Source organism: Prionailurus viverrinus, chromosome B1, assembly GCF_022837055.1.
Source record: "Prionailurus viverrinus isolate Anna chromosome B1, UM_Priviv_1.0, whole genome shotgun sequence".
Taxonomy (NCBI): domain Eukaryota; kingdom Metazoa; phylum Chordata; class Mammalia; order Carnivora; family Felidae; genus Prionailurus; species Prionailurus viverrinus.
The window spans coordinates 80,823,711-80,840,673 of NC_062564.1; the positions used below are offsets into that span (position 1 = coordinate 80,823,711).

General features: G+C 36.6%; 1 protein-coding gene across 2 annotated transcripts in view; it reads left to right on the forward strand.

Annotated features, from left to right (window-relative positions):
* Nucleotides 1–7,836, forward strand: part of TTC29 (tetratricopeptide repeat domain 29) — a 241,490-nt gene extending 233,654 nt beyond the window's left edge. For both annotated transcript variants that reach the window (XM_047856371.1, XM_047856370.1), the window contains 2 exons: nt 7,337–7,403; nt 7,688–7,836. In XM_047856371.1, coding sequence (XP_047712327.1) covers nt 7,337–7,403; nt 7,688–7,718 — 98 coding nt within the window. In that variant the 3' untranslated portion in view covers nt 7,719–7,836. The remainder of the gene's footprint in view (nt 1–7,336; nt 7,404–7,687) is intronic.
* The last annotated feature ends 9,127 nt before the right edge of the window (nt 7,837–16,963 follow it).

Here is a 16,963-nt window from a genome sequence, read left to right on the forward strand (position 1 = left end):
ATGATCTGATGGTTTGTGAGTTCAAACCCCCCATTGGGCTCTCTGCTGTCAGCACAGAGTCTCCTTCAGATCCTGTCTCCCTTTCTCTCTGCCTCTCCCTCCCTGCATGTGTGCATGCTCTCTCTTTCTTTCAAAAATAAATATTAAAAAAAAAAGTATTTAGTGTCTATACAGGCTGATACACCTGAATCAGATACTTCCATTAAAAGTTCAGATATCCAGAAGAAGAAATTCAGTATAAGTCTGTGTCAACATGGTAACTTCAGTGCTTCACCAAGGTCTAGCTCCATTCCGTTGATTTAAAATAGCGTTAGGAGAAAAGAACCTATAATTTTGAGTTAGAATATACACTTGATCCTTGTATAAATTTTAACAAGCTTCAAATATTAACAAATGCCTTTGGAAAGGGAATTACTATTTACCAGAACCTGCAAATGAAAGAACACATCTCACTTTTTGACACTTTAGAGAATATGCCCAAACTTGTAAGAAGCCTCCTGCCTTCAAAGTTAATATCTTGACTTTTTCTTCACCAGGTATAGAATAACCATATCATGATTTTCTACTTCAAAACACAGAACAGATTATCTTTTGGTTTACTAACAAAAAATAGGAAAGTATTGCCAAGAAATGCACATGTTTTTTGGTAGAGTGAGTAACTCTGTTCATGGTAACATGAACCAGTAACTCTGGTTCATAGAATTTTTTACACAACTATAAGATGAGAAGTGCCATGAATGACAAGCCAATATTACCAAAAATCCAGGGGAGGAGAGAAAGTGGAAAGGAAAGGGAAGGAAAAAAGCACCAAGTCATATACTAACATCAATATGCTGACACTGCAATCATGCTTCACATGACTACATTGATGACATTTGCACATGGATTATTAGATGCTATTTGCCACATGCCCACACACACCTCAAGACTCATTCTCCCACTTGATCTGTTCTGTATCCTTGGAAGACTGACTTCAGACTACATCTCACAACTTCACTTGCCTTCTGGCTTCCTGGTTTGGATTTATCCAAAGGGCATCACCAGCAGGAAATCAGAGGTTAGGAAGGTGGAGAGGTCAGGAAATTGTTCCTCTGTTTTGAGGAACTGAACTGAGGCTCAGTTCTGACAGCTGTGATACTCTACAGCTGCTGCTTCTAGCTTCTATTGGGAGACCCCTTTTCTTAAATCTCCATTTCTCACTCAGGGTGCAATAACATCCTCTTCCCCTTTACCTTTCAGTCCCAGGGAAAGGTATGGCATCCCTTTATTATGAGGCACTGGGTGCCTCATCCCTTGTCAGTTCTTAGCCCTGCCCTCATCTCCCAGTGGTCCCTTCATTAAAGTCTCTTCCAAATCCCAGTTGAATGTGCCATCTGTTTCCTCCCGACTGATGCCCTCTCCTTCTCTATTGTATCAACTGGGGTGGCTGAAGACAAGCAAGTACAAGAAATATTAAGAAACTTCCACTTGCTGAAAAGTTCAGTTGATTAGAGAACAATGCTAATGAGGCTGAAATTAGTGTCTGGCTGTGCTCCAGGACCACAGGCTGTATCCCTGACCAGCCATTTTACACACCATCAGTTACAAGGAGGACCATGCCAAAAAGGATACATGACTCTGTGCCAATCCCTCAACACTCTAGGAGCATAATTCAAAAACTAGCTGTTCATTGAGATAGCTTCAAAATCATCTTTGTTCCCCAAAGATAGCTTTGGTAATGTGATTCTAATGAAAATTTTTTATAGATTATCTTAAATATTAAAACCATACCTGTCAATATTTTTGTCAAGAAAACACTTTCGTTTGCTTACTAATCTGTAGCTAATTCACAATAACATAGGTGAAAAGTCAAGCTTATTGAAATATACCTTATATTGGTAATGGGATTCAGGATTTATACAGATAGATATTTAGCTCATGTCTTTAAATTTTTTCAGCTATTGTGACTAAATAAATGAAACTACCCAACTGTTGTTTAAAGAATAAATAGTTAAAATATTATTTGAAGTGATTTTCTGATTATCAAGCGTAAATGACAAATTTTCCATATATATGCATATTCCTCCAAACAAAATACTTTTCTCCTCAGTACAGTTGCTTTGTAAAACCATGTTGTAATTAGTTTACATTGTGAATGTACTATCATATTAATATTGCTATACTGAGATTACTTCCATGGTGTTAATTTTATATGATTTGAGTACATGGAAGGAGACACTTTGTTCCCTTTGCAAAATTCAGTTTCTGACACTCTCTACTATCAGCAAGAAAGAAGTACTATTTCTACTAAAATTAAACCTATGACTTTAAGTAAAATGTGCTGAAATACTAAAGCAAAATATAATTTTATCATTAATAATGGTATAATGCTAAGATCACCCATAAGATATAGGCATTTTTATACATAGTATTTATTCTTAATCACTTTCATAAAATGCAATCTGAGTTTTATTTTTTAACAAAACCTTTTGAGTCATTTTGATAAGGTCAACAGAAAGCACAATCTTTTAACATTAGGTGATCAACTTTTTGACAATAGCAGGGCCAGCATAGCTAATGGAATAATAGCCTGCAGGGTCCAGCTAAATATGATATACGAACGTAATCAACCTCTGTGATGACTATTCAGAAGTAATCCCTTTAGCTTTGAACTGCAACATATATTTCAACCAGGCAAAAACCATATGAAGAAATTCTCTGCAGACCACACTGATACAATACAGCCTTCATATGCTGCTCTATGTGCTTGCTGCTTATAGTGAGTTTTAAATTTAAGGTAATGACCACTGTATATTCATGTGAGCATACAATACTTTTGATTTGTTGTAGAAAGGTTGAATCCATTACCAGGGGTCTAGTCTATAAACCCTGACACAACCTTTATGTACGAGTTATTATTTACCCTTTTCTAGACTAAGGCCAGTAAAAATGTTAGTCATGTCAAAATTATAAAAACTCATTTACCTTCTCATTCACAAAACTACCAGTCAGTGTCTCCTCCATTTTATTTTGCCCTGCTCTACTGGTAACATTTTTTGAAATCTCATTTACATACAGTACTCTATTATATGAAAATTATAGGCCATTGTTTTCAAGTAAAGGGATGGGATGGTAGGTTGATTGCAATTCAGCATTTGCTGACTTACTCTATTGCTCTTTGGTATAGTATAGGCTAAGTGGAGGTATAAATAAGATTGTTTTGTTGCCCACCTGAGGGAATCTACCATTTGAGAGCCTACTATTAACAGAAAAGTGTCTGTTTCTACTGAAATGGTAGACAGTATAAGCAAATATCATGCTCTCAACTTTGTATTGGTTCTGATCTCCTTGTGGGAGTGATATTGGTCCTACTTTTCCAGCTTCCTTGTAAGTCTTACAGATCAAACACCACAAATCACATTCGAAGTCAAGCCCACAGCACAAAACCTAGGTTAGGAATCAAAATGAGTGCTTTTGCAACAGTGTAACCAAGAACAAACAATCCCATGGTGTTCGCCTTATTGCAAATGAATAGAAATATCGGAACACCTGATGAGTTCAGGTGTTCCCCTATATAAATTAATCATTGCTAAGGTTTCCTAGCACAGAGAGAGTGTGGATGTCTTTTATTTAAACTGGCAACTGTGGCCTAAGTTGAGTAAAAGAACAGCTACAGATATAGCTATTCTTCTCAGAGAATCTACTTGGGAAATATTCCCACTAAAAATCATCTTTCTTCAACATCTGGGGAGTGAATGCTAAAGAATTATTTGCGACAAACTGGGCATAATTTTAAACTCAGAAAATCCAGGAAATATTTCCCCAGTTTAAGAGATGTTACATCCTACCAAACCAAAGGGAAGGCTGAGTTTAAGACATTAGATAGTGGGGCGCCTGGGTGGTGCAGTCGGTTAAGCGTCCGACTTCAGCCAGGTCATGATCTCGCGGTCCGTGAGTTCGAGCCCCGCGTCAGGCTCTGGGCTGATGGCTCAGAGCCTGGAGCCTGCTTCCGATTCTGTGTCTCCCTCTCTCTCTGCCCCTCCCCCCTTCATGCTCTGTCTCTCTCTGTCCCAAAAATAAATAAACGTTGAAAAAAAAATTTTTTTAAAAAAAATAAAAAAAAAAGACATTAGATAGTATAAAATAGGTATTAGGAGGTTAGGATGTTCTATATATTGTGATGCAATGGAAAATATTAAACTGAGAAACCCAAGGTAAAGAATGATAAAAACATATTACTTAAGGTAAAAGCTCAGCTCCTATTACAGAAAGTCCCCAAAGTACAGTAGGTTAAGAATACACAAATTTGTTTCTTCCTTAATCCTGAAGTGAGCAGTCTAGATTCACAAGGTAGCTCCACAGGCAATTAGGGGACCATGATCTTCCATTTTATTGCTCCGCCATCCCCTAAGGCAGGGTTTCTCAATCTTGCACTATTGAAATTTTGAGCTAGATGATTTTTTTGTTGCTGAGGGGGCTGGAATATGGCTATCATGGCCATTGTAGGATATTTAGAAGCATCCCTGGCCTCTATCCACTGGCTGCCTGTAGCACTTCCACCTATGAGTTGTGATGACCAAAAATGTCCCCAGACATTTTCAAAAGCCACCTGTGGGGCAAAATCACTGCCAGCTGAGATCTACTGGCTTAGAGTATTGTCAACGTCTGCATGTTAGAAACTGAATCATGGGGTAATGGCGCTATGTCTAAGATTAAAGAAAAGGAAAAATTTAATGGGGAATAAATCCTCACTGTCTAACACTCAGACCCAGGAGCAGTATGTATCATTTGTTTACTTTCACTGGTAAGAATTCAGTCATTTGGCTTCAACTATTTATTTATTTGCTGATGCGGAAGATCTAATAGCAAAAAACAAACAAACAAAAAACCCCAACCAAACAAACAAACAAACAAACAAACACAAAACCCTGATAAGTGGGAGACAGAAGGAATTACTAGAGCCATGTCTTATGTGGGCAAGAACTGATGAAGTCTAGTGAAGATGGAGTTAACCTTAGATGGGAGCGTAGTAGGTAAGATAGAGCATACAGAACAAAAACAAGTAGGTAAGTGACTGTTAACACAGAGCTTGTGGAAGTTTCTTCCTATTGGTTTTTACTTCCCCCATGAAACCAGAAAATAAATCATCAGCTGAAAACAATGATCCAGGTGCAGGATTAGAGGTTTGAGAAAATAGAAGAAAGAGCTAAATAGTCATCTAGGAGAGTAGAAGAATGAATGGACCAAGAATGCTTAATAGGATAACCTGAAAGCATTAAAAGTCCACCTAATTTAAAGTGAGGCCTAGTTGTACATAGTACAGGAGAGGAATAGGGAGACAGTTGGATGTATCTAGGGTTATGGTTTTGTCAAGTGAGTATGACAAAGTGGGAAAAGGGTAAAGAAGTCAGGCTATATGCAAGGGGGAGTATGATCATAGAACTCAAGTTAAATAAAGAAGGGAAAGAAGACATCAAAATGGAGAGGAACAATGAAAATGCAGCAGCATTGGAGGTCCCGGGAAGTAGAAAAATTGCTGGTGTTGGGGTACTAGAGGGAGTGATCTAAAAGGATAAAGCTGGAAGTCAAGTAGTTGAATGCTGGCAACTGAATTTGAGGGGGGGTCTAAGTTACTGCTACTGGCAAAGTCTAAGAATGTCCATGGGAATCAATGGCTGCAGTAGGGTGTGGGACCAGCTCGAAAAGAACCGAGCTCAAGGAATTGGGACCCAAGGTGAAGAATCTTCTGCATGTACATTTAAATCGCTAAGTTAAGAAAGTAGTAGGAAGGTAACAATAAGCCAATGATAAAATCAACTGAGAATGATCCCAGTTGTGGGTAGATCACAACAATAGTTGGTCGTATAAACTGATGACTGAGTTTTAGGAAGGGAAGGAAGGAAGGAAGGTGAGTGTCCTGAAAGAGAACAATAAAGTGTAAGGAGGACATCTGTCCATTTCCAGGTCCAATGGTAGCCAGACTGACAAAAAGAGAAACAAAAAAGGCTGCTGGGCTGGCAGTGTCCTTTGAGGGCAGCCATGTTTCTGTTAGAGCAAGAAAGTAAAGAGAATTTCAGAAAATGGAATGAGGATACAGTGGAAATGTTTCCAGAGTTGTGGTAGGAGATGGGGACAAAATAGGAAATGTATAGAGCCTTATTGAAAATAGAATACAGGGGTAGAGCCTGGATGGCTCAGTCGGTTGAGCATCTGACTTCGGCTCAGGTCATGATCTCTCAGTCCATGAGTTTGAGCTCCACGTTGGGCTCTGTGCGGACAGCTCAGAGCCTGGAGCCTGCTTCAGATTCTGTGTCTCCCTCTCTTTCTCTACCCCTCCCCTGCTCACTCTCTCTCTCTCTCTCTCTCTCTCTGTCTCTCAAAAATAAATCAATATTTTTTTTAATTAAAAAAAAAAAAGAAAAGAAAATAGAATAGAATAGAATAGAATAGAATACAGGAAATGAAAGGGCTCCTGGAGTCGGAGGCCTATGATAAGCAAGAATGTAGAGCATATTATTGGATTAGTCCCAATGGATTCAACTCAAAAGTTGAAGGGCAGATATGAAAGTCCAATAAAAAATTAACACACCTATTAATATGTATACATTTCCTGTATCTGATTTAATTATTTGGATACTTTATATTGTTATCTAAATTAATTTTCCTTTTGAGTATTGTTCTAACAAGTCATTTTGTCCCCCAAAAGGTGGCTATTCCAGTTGCCATTTTATGTATCACAAGAATTCCGTGGATTAGGAATTCAACCATGGTTTGGCTAGACATGAGTTGAGGTCACCCGATGGTGGTGCTCAGCTGACAGATAGGCTAGTTTGAAGGATCCAAGACAGCTTTCCTCACAGACTGGAGCCTTGGAGGGATGGCTGGAAGTTTGGACTCAGCTGGAAAGGTCAACTGGAGCATCTTCTATGTGGTCTCTCCAGGATGGCAGGATGGTAGGGTTTTTTATATGGTGACTGGCTTCCTCTAAAGCAAGCACCCTGAGCAAACCAGGAGGAAGCTGCACAGCCTTTTCTGACCTCACCTCAGAAATCATGAAGCCACTCTCTCCACATTCTAATGATTACAAAGGGTCCAGAGCCTAGCCCAATTTCAAGAGAAGGTGAATTAGATTCCACCACTTGAAGATCATATTGTTGAGAAACATGTAAAGTGGGAGATATTGTGGCTATCTTTGACTAATATAATCTGCCCTGGTGACACAAGTAATACATTCACTTTGATCATTCAAGTGACCAGGATAGGTATCTCTGAAAAGAGACTCCCAGGTTCAAGCTCAATATAACTGTAAATTATATTTGTGATAAACCATTAAATTTACACATCTTTTTTCCTGTAGGAGGATCTAGAAAACCCACAACGGAAAGTTTGTATCAAATCCCAGAGAATTCGGAAGAACTCAATGGGTAAGATAAACCAAGTTAAAAGTTTCTATTGCATATACATTAGGCAAAATATTAAGCATAAACTGATTCTCCAAACACAAGAATAATTTCATCTAGTACTTGATAATACTTAAACACTGTCTAAAAAAAAATCACAGATTTACTTTTAAATGTTACATAAGGTTAAGTGTTTTTCATCTTTTAAGCCATGTTGGAAAATTAAAGAAAACAAAATATCTTTCAAGGAAATGTCTTTTACTTTCTGCCCCAATATAAGATTAAATTTTGTAATTTATGTATTTCAGATTTCCAGATAATCAAAAAAATGAGACTTAAACCAGCTTTTGACTCAGCAACAAAGCAAGAAGAAATTTATCATGTCACCTTTGTGTTTGATAACTGTCATAGGAGTATGTTACAAATAATACAAAGTTATAATAAAACTATGACTATATTTAGATTGGATTTTGTATTGCAATGTACTACTACAAATTTAATCTAAAATTGATGAGAATAAAAAATGTATCTCAAATGCTTAGAACTATCAACAATTATTCATAAAACAAACTATAAATTTTCCTCTTATCCACTATTCCACAAGAAAAGTGTAATTATAGAATCAAATTTGCTTGTGTCTAATGAGAAAATAATTTTATTTTTTCTTTAAAAAAATTTTTTTAGAGAGAGTGTGCAAGTGGGGGAGAGGGGCACAGAGGGAGAGAGAATCTCAAGCAGGCCTCCACACTCAGTGCAGACCCCAACAAAGGGCTCGATCTCATGACCCTGCGATCATGACCTGAGCCGCAATCAAGAGTCAGACTTTCAACAGACTGAGCCACCCAGGTACCCAGAGAAAATCATTTTAAACTTAAGGAAATCTATACTGAATAAACATGGGGAAATATGTATTAAATTTTCAGGAAGAAATTTCAACATAATTGAAAGATTATAAGCAATAAAGACATATTGATAAGCACTGTTTGAAACAGTGCTTTACTTGTAAAAGAAACATCTGTTTCCTCTACTCACACCACTTGTGACACCAAATGCATGAAGTTTTACACACTAAGCAATTTTCTAATTCTCAGCAGATACTGACTGGGTGCCTTACACTTTAACTCAATTCTGACACTAACTGCCAGAAGTTAGCACAGATCCTAGATTAAGGGATCAGTTCTACAAGGATGTTTCCCACCTCAAATGCTAGTCACAAGTCCCAAGGTGTCACTTATACTTCCGACTGGCTTGGCTACATCCTGGGAATTCCCACAACCCCCTCCTTGACTTCAATAATTTGCTATATCAGCTCACAGAATTCAGAGAAACAGATACTTACATTGCCAGTTTATTATGAAGAATATAATAAAAGATACAGATTAGGAGCCAAATAGAAGAGATACATTGGCAAGGTATGGGGGAGGGGGTGGAGCTTCCAGCCCTTCCTGGGTACATCAACCCTCCTCGCACCTCTATACATTCACCAACCCAGAAGCTCCCCCAAATCCTTTCAGTTGGGGTTTTTATGGAGTCTTCATAACATAGGTATGATTGATTAAGTCAGCCTCCAGCCCCTCTCCCTCCCCAAAGGTCAGATGATAGGGCTGAAAGTTTCTAAACTCTAATCACATGGTTGGCTTCCCTGGCAACAAGACCCCATCCTTAAGGGCTTTGCAAAAGTCACCTCATTAAACTCTGGTGTAGATGAAAGGGGCTTGTTATAAATAGCAAAAATGATCCTTTCACCTTTATCATTCCAGAGCTATTTCAGGACCTGGGGACAAAAATCAAATATTGTAACAAAAGATATTCCTTTCACCTTTAACCAAATTTTAATTTATTGTATTACATAAGGAGCTCTGTGCCAGGAATCGGGGACAAAAACCAAATATATGTTTCTTAACACTATTATTACATTGTGTAGAACTATATTTTATGATACTTTGGGCTGATAGGATATAGTTGTCCCTTGAACAACACAAGTTTGAACTGTGTAGGTCCACTTATACATGTATGTATTTTTTATATAAATATAGTACAGTACTATGTTTTGTCTTCCTTGTGGTTTTCTTAACACTTTGTTTACTCTGTCATTGTAAGAATACAGTATATAATACATATACAAAATATGTATTAATCAACTGTTTTATGTTATCAGTAAGGCTTCCGGTCAACATTAGGCTATTAGTAGTTAAGTTTTGGGGGAGTCAAAATTATATGTGGATTTTAACTGTGCAGGGAATTGGTGCTCCTAACCCCTACCTTGTTCAAAGATGAACTGCATAATAAAATGTATCCATGTCTATTATAAAAGATTAGGAAAATCCTTCAGTCTTAGGCCTCTCCCCTAATGTGTCTTTACCATAATAAATGTACTAAAACCCCTGGTTTTGTAAAAAAAAAAATTTTTTAATGTTTATTTTTGAGACAGAGTGTGAGCAGGTGACAGAGTGTGAGCAGGTGACAGAGAGAGAGGGAGACACAGAATCCAAAGCAGGCTCCAGGCTCTGAGCTGTCAGCACAGAGCCTGATGTGGGCCTCGAACTCATGAACTGAGATCATGACCTGAGCCGAAGTCAGACGCTTTATCGACTGAGCCACCCAGGCACCCCAAAAACCCTGGTTTTCTATATAGTAACAAAATCTATAATGTGTTTCCCATCTTACATTATCTGATTATAAATATATGGAATCATACAGAATATATGATATATATAATATGATATATATGATATAATATATGATAAATATGTATATTTATCATATACAACAGGATTGTGTTTCTAATTTTAGGTTGGGAAATGCCTTCCTAATTAAGAAATCAAAGTCAGGTGCAGAATTAACAATGACTACAACATATGTGATTACATTAAAATATTCATACAGTGAAAAGGTCACTAAACAAAATTAAAAGCGCAATGACAGAGCAGAAGAATTTGCAACAACAATCAAAAAAACTAATGCCCATAAAACACAAATAATTTATGAAAAAAGATTAATGAAGGAAAAGATGAGGAGGAAGGGGGAAAAAAAAGAAAAAGATAATCTAGTAAGAAAAAGGACAGAGCATACCATTGGAATTTAAGTTCTTATCATATTAAAATAAATTGTTATAAATATATTTATGTAAGCTTGATGGTAGCCACAAAGCAAAAGCCTATAGTAGTTACACAAAACATAAAGGAATATGAGCATAACACTACAGAAAATCATCAAATCACAAGGAAGAGAGCAAGAGAAGAAAGAAACATAGGAATTACAAAGCAGCCAGAAAACAAGTTTAAAAGTGGCAAAAAGTCCAAGCCATCAATACTTATTTTAAATGTAAATGAACTAAATACTCCAACCAAAAGACATCAAGTGGCTCAATGGATTAAAAAAAGAAAAAAAAGACCCAACTATTGTCATCTACAAGAGACTCTCTTCAGCTTTAAAGATACAGGAAACTGCAAGTGAAGGGATGGGAAAGCATATTACATAAAAATGGAAACCAAAAGAAAGCTAAGATAGCTTTATTTATATGAGACAAAACAGGCTTTAAGTCAAAGACTGTAATAACAGGTGAAGGACATTATACAGTGATAAAGGAGACAATCCAACAACAAGATATAACATTTGTTAATGTTTATGCACCCAACATAGAACCCCTAAATATAGAAAGCAAATATTAACAGACCTAAAGGGAGAAATCGACAGCAATACAATAATAGTAGGGAACTTTAATACTCCCACTGGCATCAATAGGTAGATAATCAAGACAGAACATCAATAAGGAAACATTGGCCTTAAATGACACATTAGACCAGATGGACTTAGACATATCCAGAACACTTCATCCAAAAGACACAGAGTACAAATGGAACGTTCTCCAGGATAGATCATATATTAGGCCACAAAACACATCTTTAAAAATTTAAGGTTGAGAATATATTGAGCATCCTTTCCACCCACAATGGTATAAAACTAGAAATCAACTACAAGAAGAAAACTGCAAAAATCACAAATATGGGGAGACTAAACAACCTGCTACTGAACCACCAACCGGTCAACAGGCTAATCAAAGAAATTTTAAAAATACCTTGAGACAAATGAAAATGGAAATACAACACACCAAAACTTAAGGGATGCAGTAAAAGCAGTTCTAAAAGGGAAGCTCAAAGTGATAAATGCCTATATTAAGAGGGAAAAAAAGATCTCAAATAAAGAACCTAACTTTATACCTCAAGGAACTAGAAAAAGAAATTAAGTCCAAAGTTACTAGAAGGAATGAAGTAACAAAGATCAGAGTGGAAATAAATGAAATACAGACGAAAAAGACAGTAGAAAAGATGAATGAAAATAAGAGCTGTTTTTTTTAAAAAATAAAATAGACAAACCTTTAGGTAGACTCATCAAGAATAAAGGAAGAGGACTCAAACAAAACTAGAAATGACAGAGTAGATGTTACAATGGAAAACAGAAATACAAAGGATCATAAGAAACCACTGTAAACAATTATACACCAACAAATTGGACAACCTAGAAGACATGGAGAAATACCTAGAAACATACAACCTACCAATAATGAATCATGAAATACAAATTCTGATAGAGCAATAGTAGCTACTTAAATTACTAGTTACTAGTATTTATTACTAGTATTTTACTAGTAATTACTTGTAAGGAGATTGAATCAGTAGTCAAAAACCTCCCAACAAATAAAATCCCAGGACTGATGGCTTCACTGATGATTTCAACACAATAATTTTTTTGAGAGGCAGGGAAGGATAGAGGGAGAGGGAGAGAGAGAATCTCAAGCAGGTCTCATGCCCAGAATGAAGCTGGACGCAGGGCTTAGTCTCATGACCGTGAGATCATGACCTGAGCTGAATCAAGAGTTGGATTCTTAACTGACTGAACCACCCAGGCAAACTTCTACCAAATATTTTTAAAGGAATTAAGATCAATACTTCTCAAACTCTTCCAAAAAATAGAATAGGAGGGAACAATTTCCTTGTACAAGACCAGCATTAATTACCCTGTTACCAAAACCAAAGACACTAGAAGAAAAGAAAATTATAGACCAATATCCCTTATGAATATAGATGCAAAAATCCTCAACATAGTGACTATAGTTACCAATGCTATATTGTATATTTGAAAGTTTCTAACAGAGATCTTAAAAGTTCTCATCACAAGGGGTAAAACAAATTTGTAAATTTGTGAGGTGATGGATGGTAAATAAACTTACTGTGGTAATCATTTTGCAATATATACATACATATATCAAATCATTATATCATCCCTTAAAATGAATACAACGTTATATGTCAATTATATGTCAGTAAAATTGGAATAAAAATTAAAAAGTTCTTTAAAAAAAGACAAATCACAAACTGGAAGAAAATATTTGAAAAATATGTCTGATAAGGACTAATATCAAAAATATATAAAGAACTCATAACTCATTGAGACAAAGAATGAAATATAAGAGGCAAAAGATTTGAACAGACATTTCACCAAAGAAGATACATAGCAAATAAGCACATGAAAAGATCCTCAACATCATTAATTATTAGAGAATTGCAAATGGACACCACAGCAGATATCATACTACATGCCAAGGAAAATGGCTGCAGTTTAAAAGTCTGACAATTCCAAGTGTTGTAAAGATGTGGAGCAACTAGAACTCTCAAAATCACTAATGGAAATGCAAAATTGTACAGCTGTTTAGTAGTTCCTTATAAATTTAAACCACACCATATGACCCAGCACCCCACTCTGTTATTTACCCAAAAAAAGTGAAAACATAAATCTGTACAAAGACCTGTCTGTGAATATTTATAGCAGTTGTATTCATAATGGCCCCAAACTGGAAAGAACCAAAATATCCATCTACTGGGGAGTAAAAAATGGTGGCATATTCTATAAAATGAAATACAGCTCAGCAATAAAATGAAAGCAACTGTTGACACATATAACAAGATGAATTTCAAAAGCATTATGCTAAAAGAAAGAAGCCAATCACAAAAATTGCATTTATATAACATTCTGGAAAAGCCAACACTGCAGAACAAAAATCAGATGGATGATTGCCATGAGCTGAGGGTAGAGGAAGGGAAGTGACTATAAAAGGATATGAGGGAACTTCGGGGGCTATGGAAATGTTCTGTATCTTGACTTTAGTGGTCATTGTACAACCATATACCCTACTCAAATGTAGTGGAGTAGTGTATACATGAGGATACTGTATACATGAGGATGAATTTTTTTTAAAATTTTTTTTTTCAACGTTTATTTATTTTTGGGACAGAGAGATAGAGCATGAACGGGGGAGGGGCAGAGAGAGAGGGAGACACAGAATCGGAAACAGGCTCCAGGCTCCAAGCCATCAGCCCAGAGCCTGACGCGGGGCTCAAACTCCCGGACCGCGAGATCGTGACCTGGCTGAAGTCGGACGCTTAACCGACTGCGCCACCCAGGCGCCCCATGAGGATGAATTTTACTACATAAATTGTAACTCAATAAATTGGACTTAAAAATAAAAAGGAGATGTGGCTATTGAGTAAATTCAGCCTGATCACACTGTTATTTAAATATAGCTGTGTATATTTGTGGTTATGTATATACGTATAAGTATAGAAAAAGGTCTTAAATGATTTACACCCAAATGTGAACTGGAATTTTCTCTAGGGAATGGGAAACCAGAATTATTTTATTTTATTTTATTTTTTAAGTTTATGTATTTATTTTGAGACAGAGAGAGAGCAAGCAGGAGCAGGGGAGGGGCAGATAGAGAGGGAGAGAAAGAGAATCCCAAGCAGGCTCGGCACTATCAGCACATAGCCCAACACGGGGCTTGAACTCACAAGCCGTGAAATCATGACCTGAGCCAGACAAAGAGTTGGACATTTAACTGACTGAGCCACCCAGGTGCCCCGATTTTATTTTTTATACATCTGTATTGGTTCAATTTTTTCCACATGCAGGACTATATGCTGTGGGTATGTGTTTTAACGATAAAAAACATTGAAGACAAAAAAGGTTCTTCTACTATATGTAAAATGTTTCCTTAACCATTTTCACTAAAAATACACCATCTCATCTCTATTTAAAAAGATCAGCCATGAGAAAACTTTTTCCTTTCACAAGAACAATTCTGGCTTTGAACTTCTAAATTCAAATAACAAATATTTATTTTTTTCCTTTGAAGCTTTTTCTGTAACAATAGCCTTCTATGATAGTGTCTTCTTAACTATAAGATCCTTAAAAATGTGTCTGGAAAGTTTTGTGAGAATATTTTTAATCAAAACGCCCACATCTCTACAAATACTTCAGCAAATTAGATCAAACATACACCTCTTGGGAAGGTCAACAGAAGCCAGAATATACAATTAAATGCTAAATAGTCACCCTACTATCCCTTCTAATGGAACTAATTGGAAGGTTTCTTTGGCGGTTTCTCCTTAAATTTCAACTGGAGTCACTTTTATTTGTGAAACTGAAAACAAATATGAAAACTAAAGCAAAGTTTTGTGACGACAGATGCAAATCACAATTTGCAACAAGTGCAAGTCTCTGTAAAAGGCTCTTCCAGACATAGGGTGGCAAGGACCACTCCCTGAGAACCTAAGTGTTTACAATGGTCTCACATACCGTTTTAATCAAAATAACAGTGCCTAAAATACATCACTCCATAATGTGCTATAATTACTTTAGCATTCAGTTTCTCCTTTAAAAATTCTCTATGATATCATGTTTTTTTTAGTAAGATTGTCCAAAAATTATTTTTGAAAGTTTATTTATTTTGAGAGACAGAGAGAGAGAGAGAGAGAGAGAGAGAACATGAACAGGGGAGGGTCAAAGAGAGAGGAAAGAGAGAGAGAATCCCAAACAGACTCCACACCTCGCATGGAGCCCAACTTAGGGCTTGATCTCACAACGGTAAGATCGTAACCTGAGCCGAAATCAAGTCAGAGGCTCAACCAACTGAGCCATGAAAGCGTTGCATAAGATAAAACAGTTTTAATGCCTTCCTACCAAAGTTACTTTGTTCAGTTATTTTTAAAGAAAGTATTACATTATCATTACCACTGGCAGATATTTAACTCTCCTCCATCCACACACACATACCATCAAAAGTATAAACTATATTCTGGAGAGTAGTGTGGCCATGTGGTTATTATGGGATTTTTATATTTAAAAATTATGATCTAAATTGACTGAAAATCAAAGAAAGAAAAAGACTAAAATGCTGTAGGTTTATTTACTACCCCACTAAAAATTGCTTTTCTTTCCAAACATCTTGCTTTTGTATCTAACATCTCAACCTCTATCTGAAATAACAGTTCATTGTAGAATCATACCTATAAACTTTATGAGATTGCACTTAATTACATTAGGTTATTGTGGCCAAATTTTTGGATTTTGAGTATATATATGTGAATTACCTCAAAATTTCTTTTAACAGTCTCAATAATTATTTGCTTGGACAATCTAGGATTCACCAGGCTGAGTAAATTTGGCATCAGAGAATAATAAGCTTATCCCCACTTTATAATCCCTAAACTTTTAAACATGTTCTGCATCTGCTGGTGTTCAAAGAAATACAAATTAAAACTACAATGTAATACTAATATTTTGCCTATTACATGATCAAAAGTTACAAAGAATAAAAATAACTGGTGTTACAATGGTGAGTAAACAAGGGGGTAGAAATGCAAATTGTAAAAAAAAAAAAAAGAAGAAGAAGAAAAGAAAAAAATCTGAGAGTGATGTGACAGTATGTACCAAAGCTTTTAAAAACTCTGTGACCCTACAATTTCATTTCTAAGGATTTATCTCAGGAAATAATCAGACAAGTGAGAAATGATGAAAGTACAATGCTATTATTGAAGTTACTTTCTCATGCTAGCATAAGAACAAACAAATAATACCTAGGTTCAACCTAAATTCCCAATAATAAATAATGGGTCAAATAATTTATAGTACCTTCATACTAGGTATATTAGTTTTCTATTGCTGCCGTAATAAATTACTACAAATACAGCAGCTTAAAACAATGCTCATTTATTAACCTCACAGTTCTGCGGGTCAAAAGTCTAGGCTGGAGTGGCTGGGTTTTCTGTTTTGGGTCTCAGAAGGCCAAAGTCAAGGTGTTTGCTGAGCTGGGCTCTTTATCTGCCAGAAAATAGAATCTGCTTCCACCTTCCGTTAGGTTGTTGGCAGAATTCAACCCCTTGCAGCTGTAGGACTGAGGTCTCTGTTTCCGTGCCAGCTGTCAGCCAAGGGCCACCCTCAGCAACTGAGGCAACCAATGTTCCTTCCTATAGCTGCCTCATAGGGGAAGGGGGAGGGGCGGGTGTGGTACATAATGCTACTCTACCATACCATGGAACAAAATACAATAACTAAAAATGATGAATGTAGAGTTGATATTTGGCTTGGCTGCCCCCAAATATAAGCCAGTTATGAAAATACTGAAATGTTCAGCCAAATGTTTCTGTTGGCTGCAGTTCCGTATGACTGCCCTGGGTCCTTCTATCCAGTGCCTAGATACTCTGCCAGCCCCTCCTCTAGGATGACCACAGCCCCACCTCCTGATC